General features: G+C 50.4%; 1 protein-coding gene across 1 annotated transcript in view; it reads left to right on the forward strand.

Annotated features, from left to right (window-relative positions):
- Window positions 1-16,402, forward strand: part of LOC144954567 (uncharacterized) — a 29,344-nt gene extending 12,942 nt beyond the window's left edge. The window contains exons 3-5 of the mRNA XM_078885036.1: window positions 403-618; window positions 9,098-9,217; window positions 11,442-16,402. Of these exons, the coding sequence (XP_078741162.1) occupies window positions 403-618; window positions 9,098-9,217; window positions 11,442-12,697 (1,592 nt within the window). The 3' untranslated portion in view covers window positions 12,698-16,402. The remainder of the gene's footprint in view (window positions 1-402; window positions 619-9,097; window positions 9,218-11,441) is intronic.
- The last annotated feature ends 1,032 nt before the right edge of the window (window positions 16,403-17,434 follow it).

A 17,434-nucleotide genomic window follows, 5' to 3' on the forward strand; every position in this document is an offset into this window, starting at 1 on the left:
GACCCACAGACTCAGCACTGAGACCCACAGACTCAGCACTGAGACCCACAGACTCAACACTGAGACCCACAGACTCAGCACTGAGACCCACAGACTCAGCACTGAGACCCACAGACTCAGCGCTGAGACCCACAGACTCAGCACTGAGACCCACAGACTCAACACTGAGACCCACAGACTCAGCGCTGAGACCCACAGACTCAACACTGAGACCCACAGACTCAGCACTGAGACCCACAGACTCAACACTGAGACCCACAGACTCAACACTGAGACCCACAGACTCAACACTGCCCCATAGACTCAACACTGCACCATAGTCTCAGCACTACCACAGACTCAGCACTACCACAGACTCAGCACTACCACCACAGACTCAGCGCTGTGTTCTGCCCGTCACAGGCGACGTTCAAGAGGCATTGGAGGTCGCCCTCTTCCCTCGGCCCGTGGCGGTGTCCGTGGTCAAGCGTGAGGACGATGGTGATGATGGCGGTGATGGTGATGGTGGTGGTGATGGTGGCGGTGATGGTGATGATGATGATGAGGAGGAGGTGGTGGAGGTGGCTGGGAGGGATTCTTGGCAGCCGGTGAAGATGGAGAGAGAAGACCGCAATGACTGTGAGTGACCTCTGATTGACCTCTGATTGACCTCTGATTGACCTCCGAGTGACCTTTGAGTGACCTCCGATTGACCTCTGATTGACCTCCGAGTGACCTTCGAGTGACCTCTGATTGACCTCCGAGTGACCTCTGATTGACCTCCGATTGACCTCTGAGTTGACCTCTGAGTTGACCTTCGAGTGACCTCTGAGGTGACTTCCAAGGCGACCTTCGTTTGACCTAAGGTGACCTCTGAGGTAATATCCAAGTGACCTGAGGTGACCTCCGAGTGAACTCTGGTGACCTCCGAGCTGACCTCCGAGCTGACCTCTGATTGACCTCCGAGGTGACCTTCGAGTGACTTGCAGGTGACCTCTGCTCACAGTTCCACTTGTAGACTAGGCTCTAAGGAAGGCTGTCTCGGGTGTGGACCAATCAACTTCAAGGACAGTGCATATCATTATCAGAGTTATGTTTTTTGTTTGCATTACGAAAGCAGGTATTGCGGTCTATGCAAACATGACTCCTCGTAAAAAAAAAGGTGTCAATTTTGTTGCCAGATAGAAGGGTAAAAAAACAATTATCATATTTTGCTACTGGCAAAGGAGGTTCCAATGGTGTAAATGCTTGCCCCGAGCTCTCATACTCTGATGGTGCATTGTCTTTGAGTTGTGCGCCTTTTGGCGTCATCTGGTCCAACCCATGTGAGACTAGGCTCTAAGGAAAGCTGTCTCGGGTGTGGACCAATCAACTTCAAGGACCATGTGAGACTAGGCTCTAAGGAAAGCTGTCTCGGGTGTGGACCAATCAACTTCAAGGACCATGTGAGACTAGGCTCTAAGAAAAGCTGTCTCGGGTGTGGACCAATCAACTTCAAGGACCATGTGAGACTAGGCTCTAAGGAAAGCTGTCTCGGGTGTGGACCAATCAACTTCAAGGACCATGTGAGACTAGGCTCTAAGGAAAGCTGTCTCGGGTGTGGACCAATCAACTTCAAGGACCATGTGAGACTAGGCTCTAAGGAACGCTGTCTCGGGTGTGGACCAATCAACTTCAATAACCATGTGAGACTAGGCTCTAAGGAAAGCTGTCTCGGGTGTGGACCAATCAACTTCAAGGACCATGTGAGACTAGGCTCTAATAAAAGCTGTCTCGGGTGTGGACCAATCAACTTCAAGGACCATGTGAGACTAGGCTCTAAGGAAAGCTGTCTCGGGTGTGGACCAATCAACTTCAAGGACCATGTGAGACTAGGCTCTAAGGAAAGCTGTCTCGGGTGTGGACCAATCAACTTCAAGGACCATGTGAGACTAGGCTCTAAGGAAAGCTGTCTCGGGTGTGGACCAATCAACTTCAAGGACCATGTGAGACTAGGCTCTAAGGAAAGCTGTCTCGGGTGTGGACCAATCAACTTAAATAACCATGTGAGACTAGGCTCTAAGGAAAGCTGTCTCGGGTGTGGACCAATCAACTTCAAGGACAGTGCACATTATCAGAGTTATGTTTTGTGTTTGCATTATGACTGCAGCTATTGTGGTCTATGCAAACATGACTCCTTGTAAAAAAGGTGTCAGTTTTGTTACCAGATAGAAGGGTAAAAAAACAATTATCATATTTTTTTACTGGCAAATGAGGTTCCAATGGTGTAAATGCTTCGAATTCTCTTCTCATTTCTTCATACGTTTGACACCGGCTCTTGCCGGGCTATTAATGCCAACACTGCCCATAGACTCAACCGGGTACCCGATACCCGTACCCTACCCGATACCCGGCTACCCGTACCCGGCCGGGTACGGGTACCCGTTTGCGACCCTGGTGCGGCCGGGTACGGGTACGGGTAGGCCGTGAGTCACTGGTGAGTCGCCGTTTGTCACTCATTTCCCAACGTCTTGTCTCTTCTCACAATGATGGGGGGAGAGCGATGGGAGATGATGGGGAGGTGAAAAATACGATTGAAAAGAAGAATGATTGAGATAAGATAGAATCAACCCACCCGCGCCTGCAACGTGACTTCATCCCAGAGGTCGCAATCGGGTACCCTACCCGTACCCTACCCGATACCCGGCTACCCGTACCCAGCCGGGTACGGGTAGGCCGTGAGTCACTGGGTGAGTCACCGTGATTGTCACTCATTTCCCAACGTCTTGTCTCTTCTCACAATTCAAGTTCCTAGAATCAACCCACCCGCGCCTGCAACGTGGCTTCATCCCAGAGGTCGCAATCAGGTACCTGATACCCGTACCCTACCCGTACCCGGCCGGGTAGGGTACGGGTACGGCCGGGTACGGGTACCCGTTTGCGACCCTGGTGTGGCCGGGTACGAGGGGTAAGGAATCAAAACCCGTTTGCGAACTCTGCCGAACATCCACACGGATCTGCCTGAGGGCAGCAGTGGACATAGCACGGCTCTGCCTCGCGGTCACGTGACACACTTCAACCAATCAGGGGGGTGGACATGTTTGGGAGGGGCTCGACTCTGGTTGGCTGGTTGCTCGCGGTCACGTGACCCACTTCAACCAATCGGTGTCGCGTTAATCACAGGCACAGAAGGAAATAAACAATTACAGATCTGGGCTGTTAAATGTTCAAATTTGCTCAAAATGTATGATTGTGGTTATGGTTGTATTTTATTAATCCTTAATCTCTGCCGTTATATACAATGAAACAAGAAATGATAAAAAAAAATATGTAGCGATTTTTCGATTTAAAGCTTTTCGTGACTGCAGGGATTCATCTTCTTGGTCCTTTCGGTAAAGTCACGTAGAAGGGAAATAATAAAATAATAAAAATAAAATAATATAATAATATATTTTATTATGTTATATTTATATTATTTTAATAAAAATAAAACATTAAATGATTCTAGATTTAAATCTTTCGTGACTGCAGGGATTCATCTTCTTGGTTCTTTCGGTAAAGTCGTCACGTAGAAGGGAAATAATAAAATAATATTCTTACATTATTATTTTATTATGTTTTATTTTTATTCTTTTATGATTTCCCTTCTACGTGACTTTACCGAAAGAACCAAGAAGATGTGTAGCCATGTAATACAATACACTATTAGACTTTATTGTAAAAAAACTAAAGTCCATCCTATGCATTGGTGACATTTTTTCAATATTTTAGGCAGAAAATGACAGGAAATTTGTTTTACAAATTTAGATTTTTTCTTGGGGGGACCCCCGACCCCCTGAAAGTTTTGCCCCCCTCCCACTCACTCACCTACCCACTCACTCACCCACTCACTCGCCCACTCACTCACCCACTCACTCATTCATCCACTCACTCACCCACTCACTCGCCCACTCACTCACTCACCCACTCACTCGCCCACTCACTCATTCATCCACTCACTCACCCACTCACTCGCCCACTCACCCGCCCTCCTACTCACCCACACACTCACCCACTCACTCACTCACTCACCCATTCAATCACCCACTCACTCACCCACTCACTCATTCATCTACTCACTCACCCACTCACTCGCCCACTCACTCGCCCTCCTACTCACCCACACACTCACTCACCCACTCACTCACCCACTCACTCATTCACCCATTCAATCACCCACTCACTCACCCACTCACTCACCCACTCACTCGCCCACTCACTCGCCCACTCACTCGCCCACTCACTCGCCCACTCACTCGCCCACTCACCCACCACCTCACCCACTCACTCACCCGCTCACTCACTCGCCCACTCACTCGCCCACTCACTCACCCACTCAATCACCCACCCACTCACTCACCCACTCACTCACTCACCCACTCACTCACTCACTCACCCATTCAATCACCCACTCACTCACCCATTCACTCACTCACCCACTCACTCGCCCACTCACCCACCACCTCACCCACTCACTCACCCACTCAATCACCCACCCACTCACTCACTCACCCACTCACTCACTCACTCACTCACTCGCCCACCAACTCACCCACCAACTCATCCAGCCGCTCGCTCACCCACTCACTCATTCGCCTGCTCACCCACTCACCCACTCACTCACCCATTCACTCACCCACTCACTCACCCACTCACCCACTCACTCACCCACTCACTCACCCACTCACCCACTCACTCATTCACTCACTCGCCCACCAATTCACCCAGCCGCTCGCTCACCCACTCACTCACTCACCTACCCACTCACTCACCCACCCACTCACTCACCCACTCACTCACCCACTCACTCACCCACTCACCCACCCACTCACCCACTCACTCACTCACCCACCCACTCACTCACCCACTCACCCACTCACCCACCCACACACTCACCCACTCACTCACTGACCCACTCACTCACTCACCCACTCACTCACCTACCCACTCACTCACCAACTCACTCACCCACTCACTCACTCACCCACCCACTCACTCACCCACTCACCCACCAATTCACCCAGCCGCTCGCTCGCTCACCCACTCACTCACCTACCCACTCACTCACCCACCCACTCACCCACTCACTCACCCACTCACTCACCCACTCACCCACCCACACACTCACCCACTCACTCACTGACCCACTCACTCACTCACCCACTCACTCACCTACCCACTCACTCACCCACTCACTCACCCACTCACTCACCCACTCACTCACTCACCCACCCACCCACTCACTCACCCACCCACCCACTCACTGACCCACTCACTCACTCACTCACCCACTCACTCACCCACTCACTCACTCGCCTACCCACTCACTCACCCACTCACTCACCTACCCACTCACTCACTCACTCACCTACCCACTCACTCACCCACTCACTCACTCACCCACTCACTCACTCACCTACCCACTCACTCACCCACTCACTCACCTACTCACTCACTGACCCACTCACCCACTCACTCACTCACCCACTCACTCACTCTTTCACCCACTCACCCACCCACCCACCCACTCACTCACCCACCCACCCACTCACTCACTGACCCACTCACTCACTCACCCACTCACTCACCCACTCACTCACTCACCTACCCACTCACTCACCTCCTACCCACTCACTCACCCACTCACTCACCCACTCACTCACTCACTCACCTACCCACTCACCCACTCACTCACTCACCTACCCACTCACCCACTCACTCACTGACCCACTCACTCACTGACCCACTCACTCACCCACCCACTCACTCACTCACCTACTCACTCACTGACCCACTCACTCACTCACTCACCCACTCACTCACTCTCTCACCCACTCACCCACCCACTCACTCACTCACCCACTCACTCACTCACTCACTCACCTCCTACCCACTCACTCACCCACTCACTCACCCACTCACTCACTCACCCACTCACTCACCCACTCACTCACTCACCCACTCACCCACTCACTCACCCACTCACTCACCCACTCACTCACCCACTCACTCACCCACTCACTCACCCACTCACTCACCCACTCACTCACTCACCTACCCACTCACTCACCCACCCACTCACTCACCCACTCACTCACTGACCCACTCACTCACTCACCCACTCACCTACCCACTCACTCACCCACTCACTCACCTACCCACTCACTCACACACTCACTCACTCACCCACTCACCCACCCACTCACTCACTCACCTACCCACTCACTCACCCACCCACTCACTCACCCACTCACTCACCCACTCACTCACCCACTCACTCACCTACTCAATCACCCACTCACTCACCTACCCACTCACTCACCCACCCACTCACTCACCCACTCACTCACCCACTCACACACTCACTCACTCACCCACTCACCCACCCACTCACTCACCCACCCACTCACTCACCCACTCACTCACCCACTCAATCACCCACTCACTCACCTACTCACTCACCCATGCAATCACTCACTCACCCACTCACTCACCCACTCACTCACCCACTCACTCAATCACCCACTCACCCACTCACTCACCTACTCACTCACCCATGCAATCACTCACTCACCCACTCACTCACCTACCCACTCACTCACCCACTCACTCACCCACTCACTCACCCACCCACTCACCCACTCATTCACCTAATCACTCACCCATGCAATCACTCACTCACCCACTCACTCACTCACTCACCCACTCACTCACCTACTCACTCACCCATGCAATCACTCACGCACCCACTCACTCACCTACCCACTCACTCACCCACTCACTCACCCACTCAATCACCCACTCACTCACCTACTCACTCACCCATGCAATCACTCACTCACCCACTTACTCACCTACCCACTCACTCACCCACTCACTCACCCACTCACTCAATCACCCACTCACTCACCTACTCACTCACCCATGCAATCACTCACTCACCCACTCACTCACCTACCCACTCACTCACCCACTCACTCACCCACTCACTCACTCACCCACTCACCCACTCATTCACCTAATCACTCACCCATGCAATCACTCACTCACCCACTCACTCACTCACTCACTCACCCACTCACTCACCCACTCACTCACCCACTCACTCAATCACCCACTCACTCACCTACTCACTCACCCATGCAATCACTCACTCACCCACTCACTCACCCACTCACTCACCCACTCACTCACTCACTCACCCACTCACTCACCCACTCACCCACTCACTCACTCACCCACTCACTCACCCACTAACTCACCTACTCACTCACCCATGCAATCACTCACTCACCCACTCACTCACCCACTCACTCACTCACCCACTCACTCACCCACTCACTCACTCACCCACTCACTCACCCACTCACTCACCCACTCACTCACCCACTCAATCACCCACTCACTCACCTACTCACTCACCCATGCAATCACTCACTCACCCACTCACTCACCCACCCACTCACTCACCCACTCACTCACCCACTCACTCACCCACTCACCCACTCACTCACCTACCCACTCACTCACCCACTCACTCACCCACTCATTCACCCACCCACTCAATCACCCACTCACTCACCTACTCACTCACCCATGCAATCACTCACTCACCTACCCACTCACTCACCCACTCACTCACCCACTCACTCAATCACCCACTCACTCACCTACTCACTCACCCATGCAATCACTCACTCACCCACTCACTCACCCACTCACTCACCCACTCACTCACCCACTCACTCACCCACTCACTCACCCACTCACTCACCCACTCACTCACCCATGCAATCACTCACTCACCTACTCACTCACGCACCCACTCACTCACCCACTCACTCACTCACCCACTCACTCACCCACTCACCCACTCACCCACCCACTCACTCACCCACTCACTCACCCACTCACTCACCCACTCACCCACTCACTCACCTACCCACTCACTCACCCACTCACTCACCCACTCATTCACCCACCCACTCACCCACTCAATCACCCACTCACTCACCTACTCACTCACCCATGCAATCACTCACTCACCTACCCACTCACTCACCCACTCACTCACCCACTCACTCAATCACCCACTCACTCACCTACTCACTCACCCATGCAATCACTCACTCACCCACTCACTCACCCACTCACTCACCCACTCACTCACCCACTCACTCACCCACTCACTCACCTACTCACTCACCCATGCAATCACTCACTCACCCACTCACTCACCCACTCACTCACTCACCCACTCATTCACTCACCCACTCACTCACCCACTCACTCACCCACTCACTCACCCACCCACTCACCCACTCACTCACCTACTCACTCACCCATGCAATCACTCACTCACCTACTCACTCACGCACCCACTCACCCACCCACTCACCCACTCACCCACTCACCCACCCACCCACTCACCCACTCACTCACCCACCCACTCACTCACTCAATCACCCACTAACTCACCTACTCACTCACCCATGCAATCACTCACTCACCCACTCACTCACCCACTCACTCACCCACTCACTCACCCACTCACTCACCCACTCACTCACCTACTCACTCACCCATGCAATCACTCACTCACCCACTCACTCACCCACTCACTCACTCACCCACTCACTCACTCACCCACTCACTCACCCACTCACTCACCCACTCACCCACTCACTCACCCACCCACTCACCCACTCATTCACCTACTCACTCACCCATGCAATCACTCACTCACCTACTCACTCACGCATCCACTCACCCACCCACTCACCCACTCACCCACTCACCCACCCACCCACTCACCCACTCACTCACTCACCCACTCACTCACCCACTCACTCACTCACCCACTCACTCACTCACCCACTCACTCACCCACTCACTCACTCAATCACCCACTAACTCACCCACTCACTCACCCACTCACTCACTCACCCACTCACTCACCCACTCACTCACTCACTCACCCACTCACTCACCCACTCACTCACCCACTCACTCACCCACCCACTCACTCACTCACCCACTCACTCACCCACTCACTCACCTACCCACTTGCTCCCTCCCTCCCCTCCCACCCCACACCCAGTTGGATTGTGCCCTCCGAGGCAGCTGGAGGCTGGGCTGCTGATGAAGCAGGAGGAGGGGACGGCTGAGCGAGTGAGTGTGTGGCGCTGGAGGGAGGTCAAACGTGAGGGAGCCGAATCCGGTGAGCCTCTTACACTACATTATACACTACACTGTACACTACATTATACACTACACTACTATACACTACACTATACACTACACTATACACTACACTACTATACACTACACTATACACTACACTATACACTACACTACTATACACTACATTATACACTACACTATACACTACACTACTATACACTACACTATACACTACACTATACACTACACTACTATACACTACACTACTATACACTACACTATACACTACACTACTATACACTACTATACACTACACTATACACTACACTATACACTACACTATACACTACTACACTATACACTACACTATACACTACTACACTATACACTACACTAATCACTACACTATACACTACACTATACACTACACTACTATACACTACACTATACACTACACTATACACTACACTACTATACACTACACTACATTATACACTATACACTACATTATACACTATACACTACACTGTACACTACACTGTACACTACTACATTATACACTACACTATACACTACACTACTATACACTACACTACTATACACTACACTACTATACACTACACTACTATACACTACACTACTATACACTACACTACTATACACTACACTACTATACACTACACTACTATACACTACACTACTATACACTACATTATACACTACATTATACACTACATTATACACTACATTATACACTACATTATACACTACACTACTATACACTACACTACATTATACACTACACTATACACTACACTACTATACACTACATTATACACTACACTATACACTACTATACACTACATTATACACTACACTATACACTACACTACTATACACTACATTATACACTACACTATACTCTACTATACACTACATTATACACTACACTATACACTACTACATTATACACTACACTACATTATACACTATACACTACTATACACTACATTATACACTACTATACACTACACTATACACTACTATACACTACACTATACACTACTATACACTACACTATACACTACATTATACACTACATTATACACTATACACTACACTATACACTACACTGTACACTACACTATACACTACACTATACACTACACTATACACTACACTATACACTACACTATACACTGCACTATACACTACACTACACAATACACTATACTATACACTACACTATACAATACACTATACACTACACACTACACTATACACTACACTATACACTACACTATACACTACACACTACACTATACACTACACTATACACTACACTATACACTACACTATACACTACACTATACACTACACTATACAATACACTATACACTACACTATACACTACACTACTATACACTACACTATACACTACACACTACACTATACACTACACTATACACTACACTATACACTACACTATACACTACACTATACACTACTATACACTACATTATACACTACACTATACACTACACTACTACACACTACACTATACACTACACTATACACTACTACATTATACACTACACTATACACTACACTACTATACACTACATTATACACTACTATACACTACACTATACACTACATTATACACTACATTATACACTATACACTACACTATACACTACACTATACACTACACTACACTATACACTACACTATACACTACACTACACTATACACTACACTATACACTACACTATACAATACACTATACACTACACTATACACTACACTATACACTACACTATACACTACACTATACACTACACTACACTATACACTGCACTATACACTACACTATACAATACACTATACACTACACTATACACTGCACTATACACTATACTACACACTACACTACACTATACACTACACTATACACTACACTATACACTACACTATACACTACACTATACACTACACTATACACTACACTACACACTACACTACTATACACTACACTACACACTACACTATACACACTACACTATACACTACACTATACACTACACACTACACTACACACTACACTATACACTACACTATACACTACACTATACACACTACACTATACACTACACTATACACTACACACTACACTACACACTACACTATACACTACACTACACACCACACCGTGTATTGACGCACATTCCACGCCTTCTGTCCTCCGTGCCGTACCGCAGAGACGGCACCACCACCACCACCACCGCCACCACCACCACCACCACCACCACCGTACTCCTGCCACGCCTGCGGCAAACGTCGCTTCCGTAGCACCCACGGATGCCTCGCCCACCTCCACCGCCACTCCACATCACCGCCACCACCACCGCCACCACCACCACCACCGCCACCACCGCCACCACCGATCCGGTGCAAGCTCTGCCCCTACACCGATCCTCCTCCTCCTGCTGTGCCGGAAGAATCACCGCCGCCGACGCCGCACAAGTGCCCGTCTTGCGGCAAAGAGTTCCGTCATCGCTGCACCCTCCACAAGCACCAGCGGCTTCACCGGGAAGCCGGCCGGCTGCACCGGTGCGGCGTGTGCGGCAAAGCCTTCGCTTACCGCATCTACCTGGAGCGGCACGCTCGCACCCACCGGGCCGGCCCCGGCACGAACCGACGGACACCGCCGACGACACCGACGCCGACGCCGGCAAAGCCGTTCAGTTGCCCCCTCTGTTCGTCGGCGTTTGCCGACCGGCGGTCGCTCGCCGATCACGGCCGGGCTCACACCGGCGAGAAGCCGTTCCGGTGCCCGGCGTGCGCCGCCGCCTTCGCCCAGCCGGCAAACCTGGCGGCTCACCGGGCCACGCACCGGGCCGCCGAAAAGCGCCACCGCTGCGCCGAGTGCGGGGCGGCTTTCGCGAGGCCCTCGGACCTCGCCGCTCACGCCGAGACGCACGCCAAGACGGCGGCGGTGGTGCCGGCGGTGGTGCCGGCGGTGCCGGGCAGAGGGGGACGTCGCCGGAGATTTGCCGAGACGGTGACGTCCGGCGGAGGGGAACGCCGGTGCTACCGATGTGCCGCCGCCGCTGCTGCTGCTGCCGCCGCCGCGGTTGTCCGACCGTCGCCACGAGCGACGCCGTCTCGGTCGTCTTGCCGCGTCACCGGTGCCGTGGTGGTGCCGGTGGTGCCGGTGGTGCCGCCGCGTCACCGGTGCGGCGTCTGCGGCGTGAGCTTCGCGAGGCCGACGAGCTTGAGGGCGCACGGCAGGATGCACGGTGACGGTGGTGGTGGCGGTGGTGGCGGTGGTCGTGGTGGCGGTGGTGGTGGTGGCGGTGGTGGTGGTGGCGGTGGTGGTGGTGGTGGCGGCGGTGGCGGTGGGCAGGGTAGGCGGTGTCGGAGCGCCGCGAAGCGCTTTGAGTGCATTGTGTGCGGTGCTGCGTTCGCACGGCTGGACAGACTCGTCAGGCACATGGCCAGGCACACCATGTGAGGTGCACACAGACACACACACAGACACACACACAGACACACACACAGACACACACACAGACACACACACAGACACACACACTCATCCACTCACCCACCCACTCATTCACCCACTCACTGATCCACTCATTCACCCACTCACTGATCCACTCACCCACTCACTCATCCATCCACTCACCCACACACTCACTCACACACACACACAGACACACACACACACACTGACACACTGACACACACAAGATAAAGATCCCCCGTGTAGCCTTAACAGACTGTAGGGGCAAGTGCTGTTAGCGAGTAGCACCTATGAAGGCCAGCACGGCACACGAGGGGGTAGGTGGCCAGCACCACGCCCGACCGCCTTTGTCTCCCCAGTGCTAGCGATGTTTACACACCGCACCAGGTACTCATTTAAGGCTGAGTCGACCTAGGGGAGGCCCGGGACCGGTTCAGATAATCGTCACTGGTGTTGGCCGTGAGCGGGAATCGAACCCGTGTCGCCGGGTTTGTAGCGCAGCGTAGCGCTAACCACTACACCCACCGCTCCCCACACACACACTCACCCACTCATCCACCCACCCACACATTCACTCAACAACAACAACAACCGCCATTCGCCACCAAGTGGCGGTGACGTCACCACGACGCTTGTGCCAGGCTATGTGCACCTTGAGGCCACGTGAAGTGTCGAACGCCCGCTGGCAGGAGGTCACGTGGCAGACCCAGCAGGTGCCACGGGTCGACTGACTGAGATGACCGAGATGACTGGCTGATGCACCACCTGTGCCCCCTACTGTGCCAACTTGCTGTGCTTTAGCCACCCGGCGCTCCGCTCGTTGTTGTGAGCGTCGCTCCTCTGCCCTCCGTTGTTGTTGGAGAGCGACTTCACGAGCCTCCTCCACAGAGGCCGATCTTGACACCGCTGGTACCGGTCATCGGCAAGTCCACTCAGCTCCACGTCCTCCTGTACCACATCACTCCATCTCCTCTCTAGCCCGTGCCGCGCCCGTTTAGCCCCCTCGATCCGGCCGAACAAAAGCTGTTTAGGCATGCGGTGGCTGGGCATGCGGGCTACATGACCCAGCCAACGCAGCCTTGCCTGCCGGAGTTGCTCACCGATGGGACTTTGTCCAGATCTTTCAACGATTTGTGAGCTCACACAATCCAGCCTGTTTAAACCCAGGATGGATCGTAGACAGGCCAGCCTAAATGTTTCTAACCAGCGAAGATGCTCCATTAGGGGGGGTCCACGTTTCGCAAGCGTAGAGAAGGGAGGGAATGACCGTGGCCGAGAAGACCTGAAGCTTCGTGCGGAGCGACAGACCAGGTAGCTTCCACACAGCGTTACGCAACCGATGAAAAGATATTGCCGCTCGACTGATTCGGAGTGAGACCTCTGCTGTTAAACTGGAGCCGGTCATAAGCACACCGCCCAGGTATGGGAAACTCTCCACTCTCTCTCCACAACTGCCCCATCACCGATTGGGAGTTGTGGGGGTGGAGTGCCCGATGGTACAAAATACCCAGGCAGGTGCTTAGTTTTGGTGGGGCTGATGGTAAGGCCCCACCTCTTAGTGGCACGCTCCAGTCTCAGCAGCAGCGTCTCCAACTCCTCCTCTGAGTGAGCAGCTATTACCAAATCATCGGCATACATAACGTGGTTGACCAATAGGGAGCCATCCCTTGACCGCACCCGGGCATCGATCAGCCTCCCATTGTATCTGTACCAGATGGAGATTCCCCCGGTACAGCTATTGAAGGCTTCACGAACTACGCGGTGGAAATAGATGTTAAATAATGTGGGAGCCAGAGGACATCCCTGTCGCACCCCAAGGTGAACAGCGAATGGTTCTGACTCCCGGCCACGTAGTTTTACCCGGGCCAGCTCACCATCATGAAGGTCCTTAATGATCGTGAGCAGAGGGTCAGGGGCTCTGAAAGCACGAAGAACAGCCCAGAGCCCAGGCCTACTGATGGTAGCATAGGCCTTGACCAGGTCAATAAAGCAGAGATGTAGGTCTTGTTGAAATTCCCTACACCTCTGCTGTAGCAGACGGACAGAAAATATGGCATCTGTGCAGGACCGCCCTTTCCTGAAACCGCATTGGGGCTCCGCAAGCCTCTCCTCAGCGTGCCTGGCAAGGCGATGTTGAATAATCCTTGCCAGGACCTTTCCCGGCCTCACACTGAGGAGTGAGATGCCCCTGTAGTTGTTACAGTCTGTGCGGTCCCCCTTCTTAAAGAGGGGGACCACCAGGGCATCCTTCCAGTTCTGCGGAACCCGTCCAGTGGTTCAGAAACGCTCGTTCTAGATTTGAAGCTTTTGTGACTGCAATGATTCACATTCTTAGGTTTTTTCGGTAAAGTCACGTAGGTAAAAAATTAAAATTAATAAAATAAAAATCTAAAGTCACCCACTTGACTTTACCGAAAAAACCTAACAATGTGAATCGTTGCAGTCACGAAAGCTTCAAATCTAGAATGAATGCCCTCTGCGGGGAGGAATTCCACCTACCTTTCGACGTAAAGCTTCTTTCGTGACTGCAGGGATTCATCTTCTTGGTTCTTTCGGTAAAGTCACGTAGAAGGGAAATAATAAAATAATAAAAATAAAACAATAAAATAATTCTCGATTGAAAGCTTTCGTGACTGCAGGGATTCATCTTCTTGGTTCTTTCGGTAAAGTCGTCACGTAGAAGGGAAATAATAAAATAATAAAAATTTAACACAATTAAATAATTCTCGATTTAAAGCTTTCGTGACTGCAGGGATTCATCTTCTTGGTTCTTTCGGTAAAGTCACGTAGAAGGGAAATAATAAAATAATAAAAATAAAACACAATAAAATAATTCTCGATTTAAAGCTTTAGTGACTGCAGGGATTCATCTTCTTGGTTCTTTCGGTAAAGTCACGTAGAAGGGAAATAATAAAATAATACAGGTAGGAACGAAGTGAACCAGCCTACAATAGATTATACCGTCCGTCCGTCCGATGTCCGATTAGGTGTAGCAACATCGCCCCCGACTGCAAACACTTGGCAGGACCCTACAAAAACCTTTAGACTCAGTGAGGCTTTCCTGGCTAAACAAGTGTAACATTCCCTTATAATTCCCTGAGATAGTTTTTAATTAAAACATTTAAGTTTAAAATTAACTCACAGCGGCCTAAAGCCTACAGCTAGGCCTAAAGCCTAGAACTAGGCCTCAAACTCTCCCTTCGTATCGTGCCCCCGCGTGTGTGAGAGGGAGTTAATGTTTAACAATGTTACATTCCCTGATGTTTTTAAATAGAAACATTTGCATTTAAAGCTTTTACATGAATAATTAAAACATTTTAATGAAAAATTAACTCACAGCGGCCTAAAGCCTACAGCTAGGCCTAAAGCCTAGAACAGAGACGTGGTTTGTCCGTGTGCCTATGCACGTGTCTCTATGTATCTCTGTGATATCTGTCTCTGCTTATACTGGTAGGAACGAAGTGAACCAGCCTACAATTGATTATATCGTCCGTCCGTCCGATGTCCGATTAGGTGTATCAACATCGCCCCCTACTGCAAACACTTGGCAGGACCCTACAAAAACCTTTAGACTCAGTGGGGCTTTCCTGGCTAAACAAGTGTAACATTTTCTTGGTTCTTTCGGTAAAGTCATCGCGTAGAAGGGAAGTAATAAAATAATGAAAATAAAACATAATAAAAGAATAATGTATTATATTTTTATAATATATTATTATATTATTTTATTATGTTTTATTTGTATTATTCTTTTTATTATTTTATTATTTCCCTTCTACGTGACTTTACCGAAAGAACCAAGAAGATGAATCCCTGCAGTCACGAAAGCTTTACATCGAAATTTTATTGTTTTATTTTTATAATTGTATTGTTTAGATTTTTATTATTTTCTTATTTTTATTATTTTATAATGTGTAATTTTTATTAGTTTATTATTTTTTTTATTGTATTTGTATTATTTTATTATTTTATTATTTCCATTACTACGTGATGACTTTACCGAAAGAACCAAGAAGACGAATCCCTGCTGCAGTCACGAAAGAAGCTTCAAATCGAGACGGGAGTTTTGTGAAACGATGACCGCCGTGTCGATCTCCTGCGCCTCGCACTGTGATACAATTAAATGGCTCGTGTCTCTCTCCTCGTGTCTCTCTCCTCGTGTCTTGTCTCAGAGTCTCAGTGTCTCGGTGTCTCCGTGTCTCAGAGAGAGAGTGTCTCCCGGTGTCTCTCTCTTCGTGTCTCTCTCCTCGTGTCTGTCTCCTCGTGTTTGTCTCGGTGTCTCAGTGTCTCAGAGAGAGAGAGTGTCTCCCGGTGTCTCTCTCCTCGTGTCTCTCTCCTCGTGTCTCTCTCCTCGTGTCTCTCTCCTCGTGTTTGTCTCAGAGTCTCGGTGTCTCAGAGGAGAGAGAGTGTCTGTCTCAGTGTCTCAGTCTGTGGGTAGACACTTTAACATTGGAGTCTATGGGTAGACACTTTAACATTGGAGTCTATGGGTAGACACTTTAACATTGGAGTCTATGGGTAGACACTATAACATTGAAGTCTATGGGTGGACACTTTAACATTGAAGTCTATGGGTAGACACTTTAACATTGGAGTCTATGGGTAGACACTTTAACATTGAAGTCTATGGGTGGACACTTTAACATTGAAGTCTATGGGTAGACACTTTAACATTGGAGTCTATGGGTAGACACTTTAACATTGGAGTCTATGGGTAGACACTTT

The sequence above is a fragment of the Lampetra fluviatilis genome, unplaced genomic scaffold, assembly GCF_964198595.1.
Source record: "Lampetra fluviatilis unplaced genomic scaffold, kcLamFluv1.1 SCAFFOLD_559, whole genome shotgun sequence".
NCBI lineage: Eukaryota > Metazoa > Chordata > Hyperoartia > Petromyzontiformes > Petromyzontidae > Lampetra > Lampetra fluviatilis.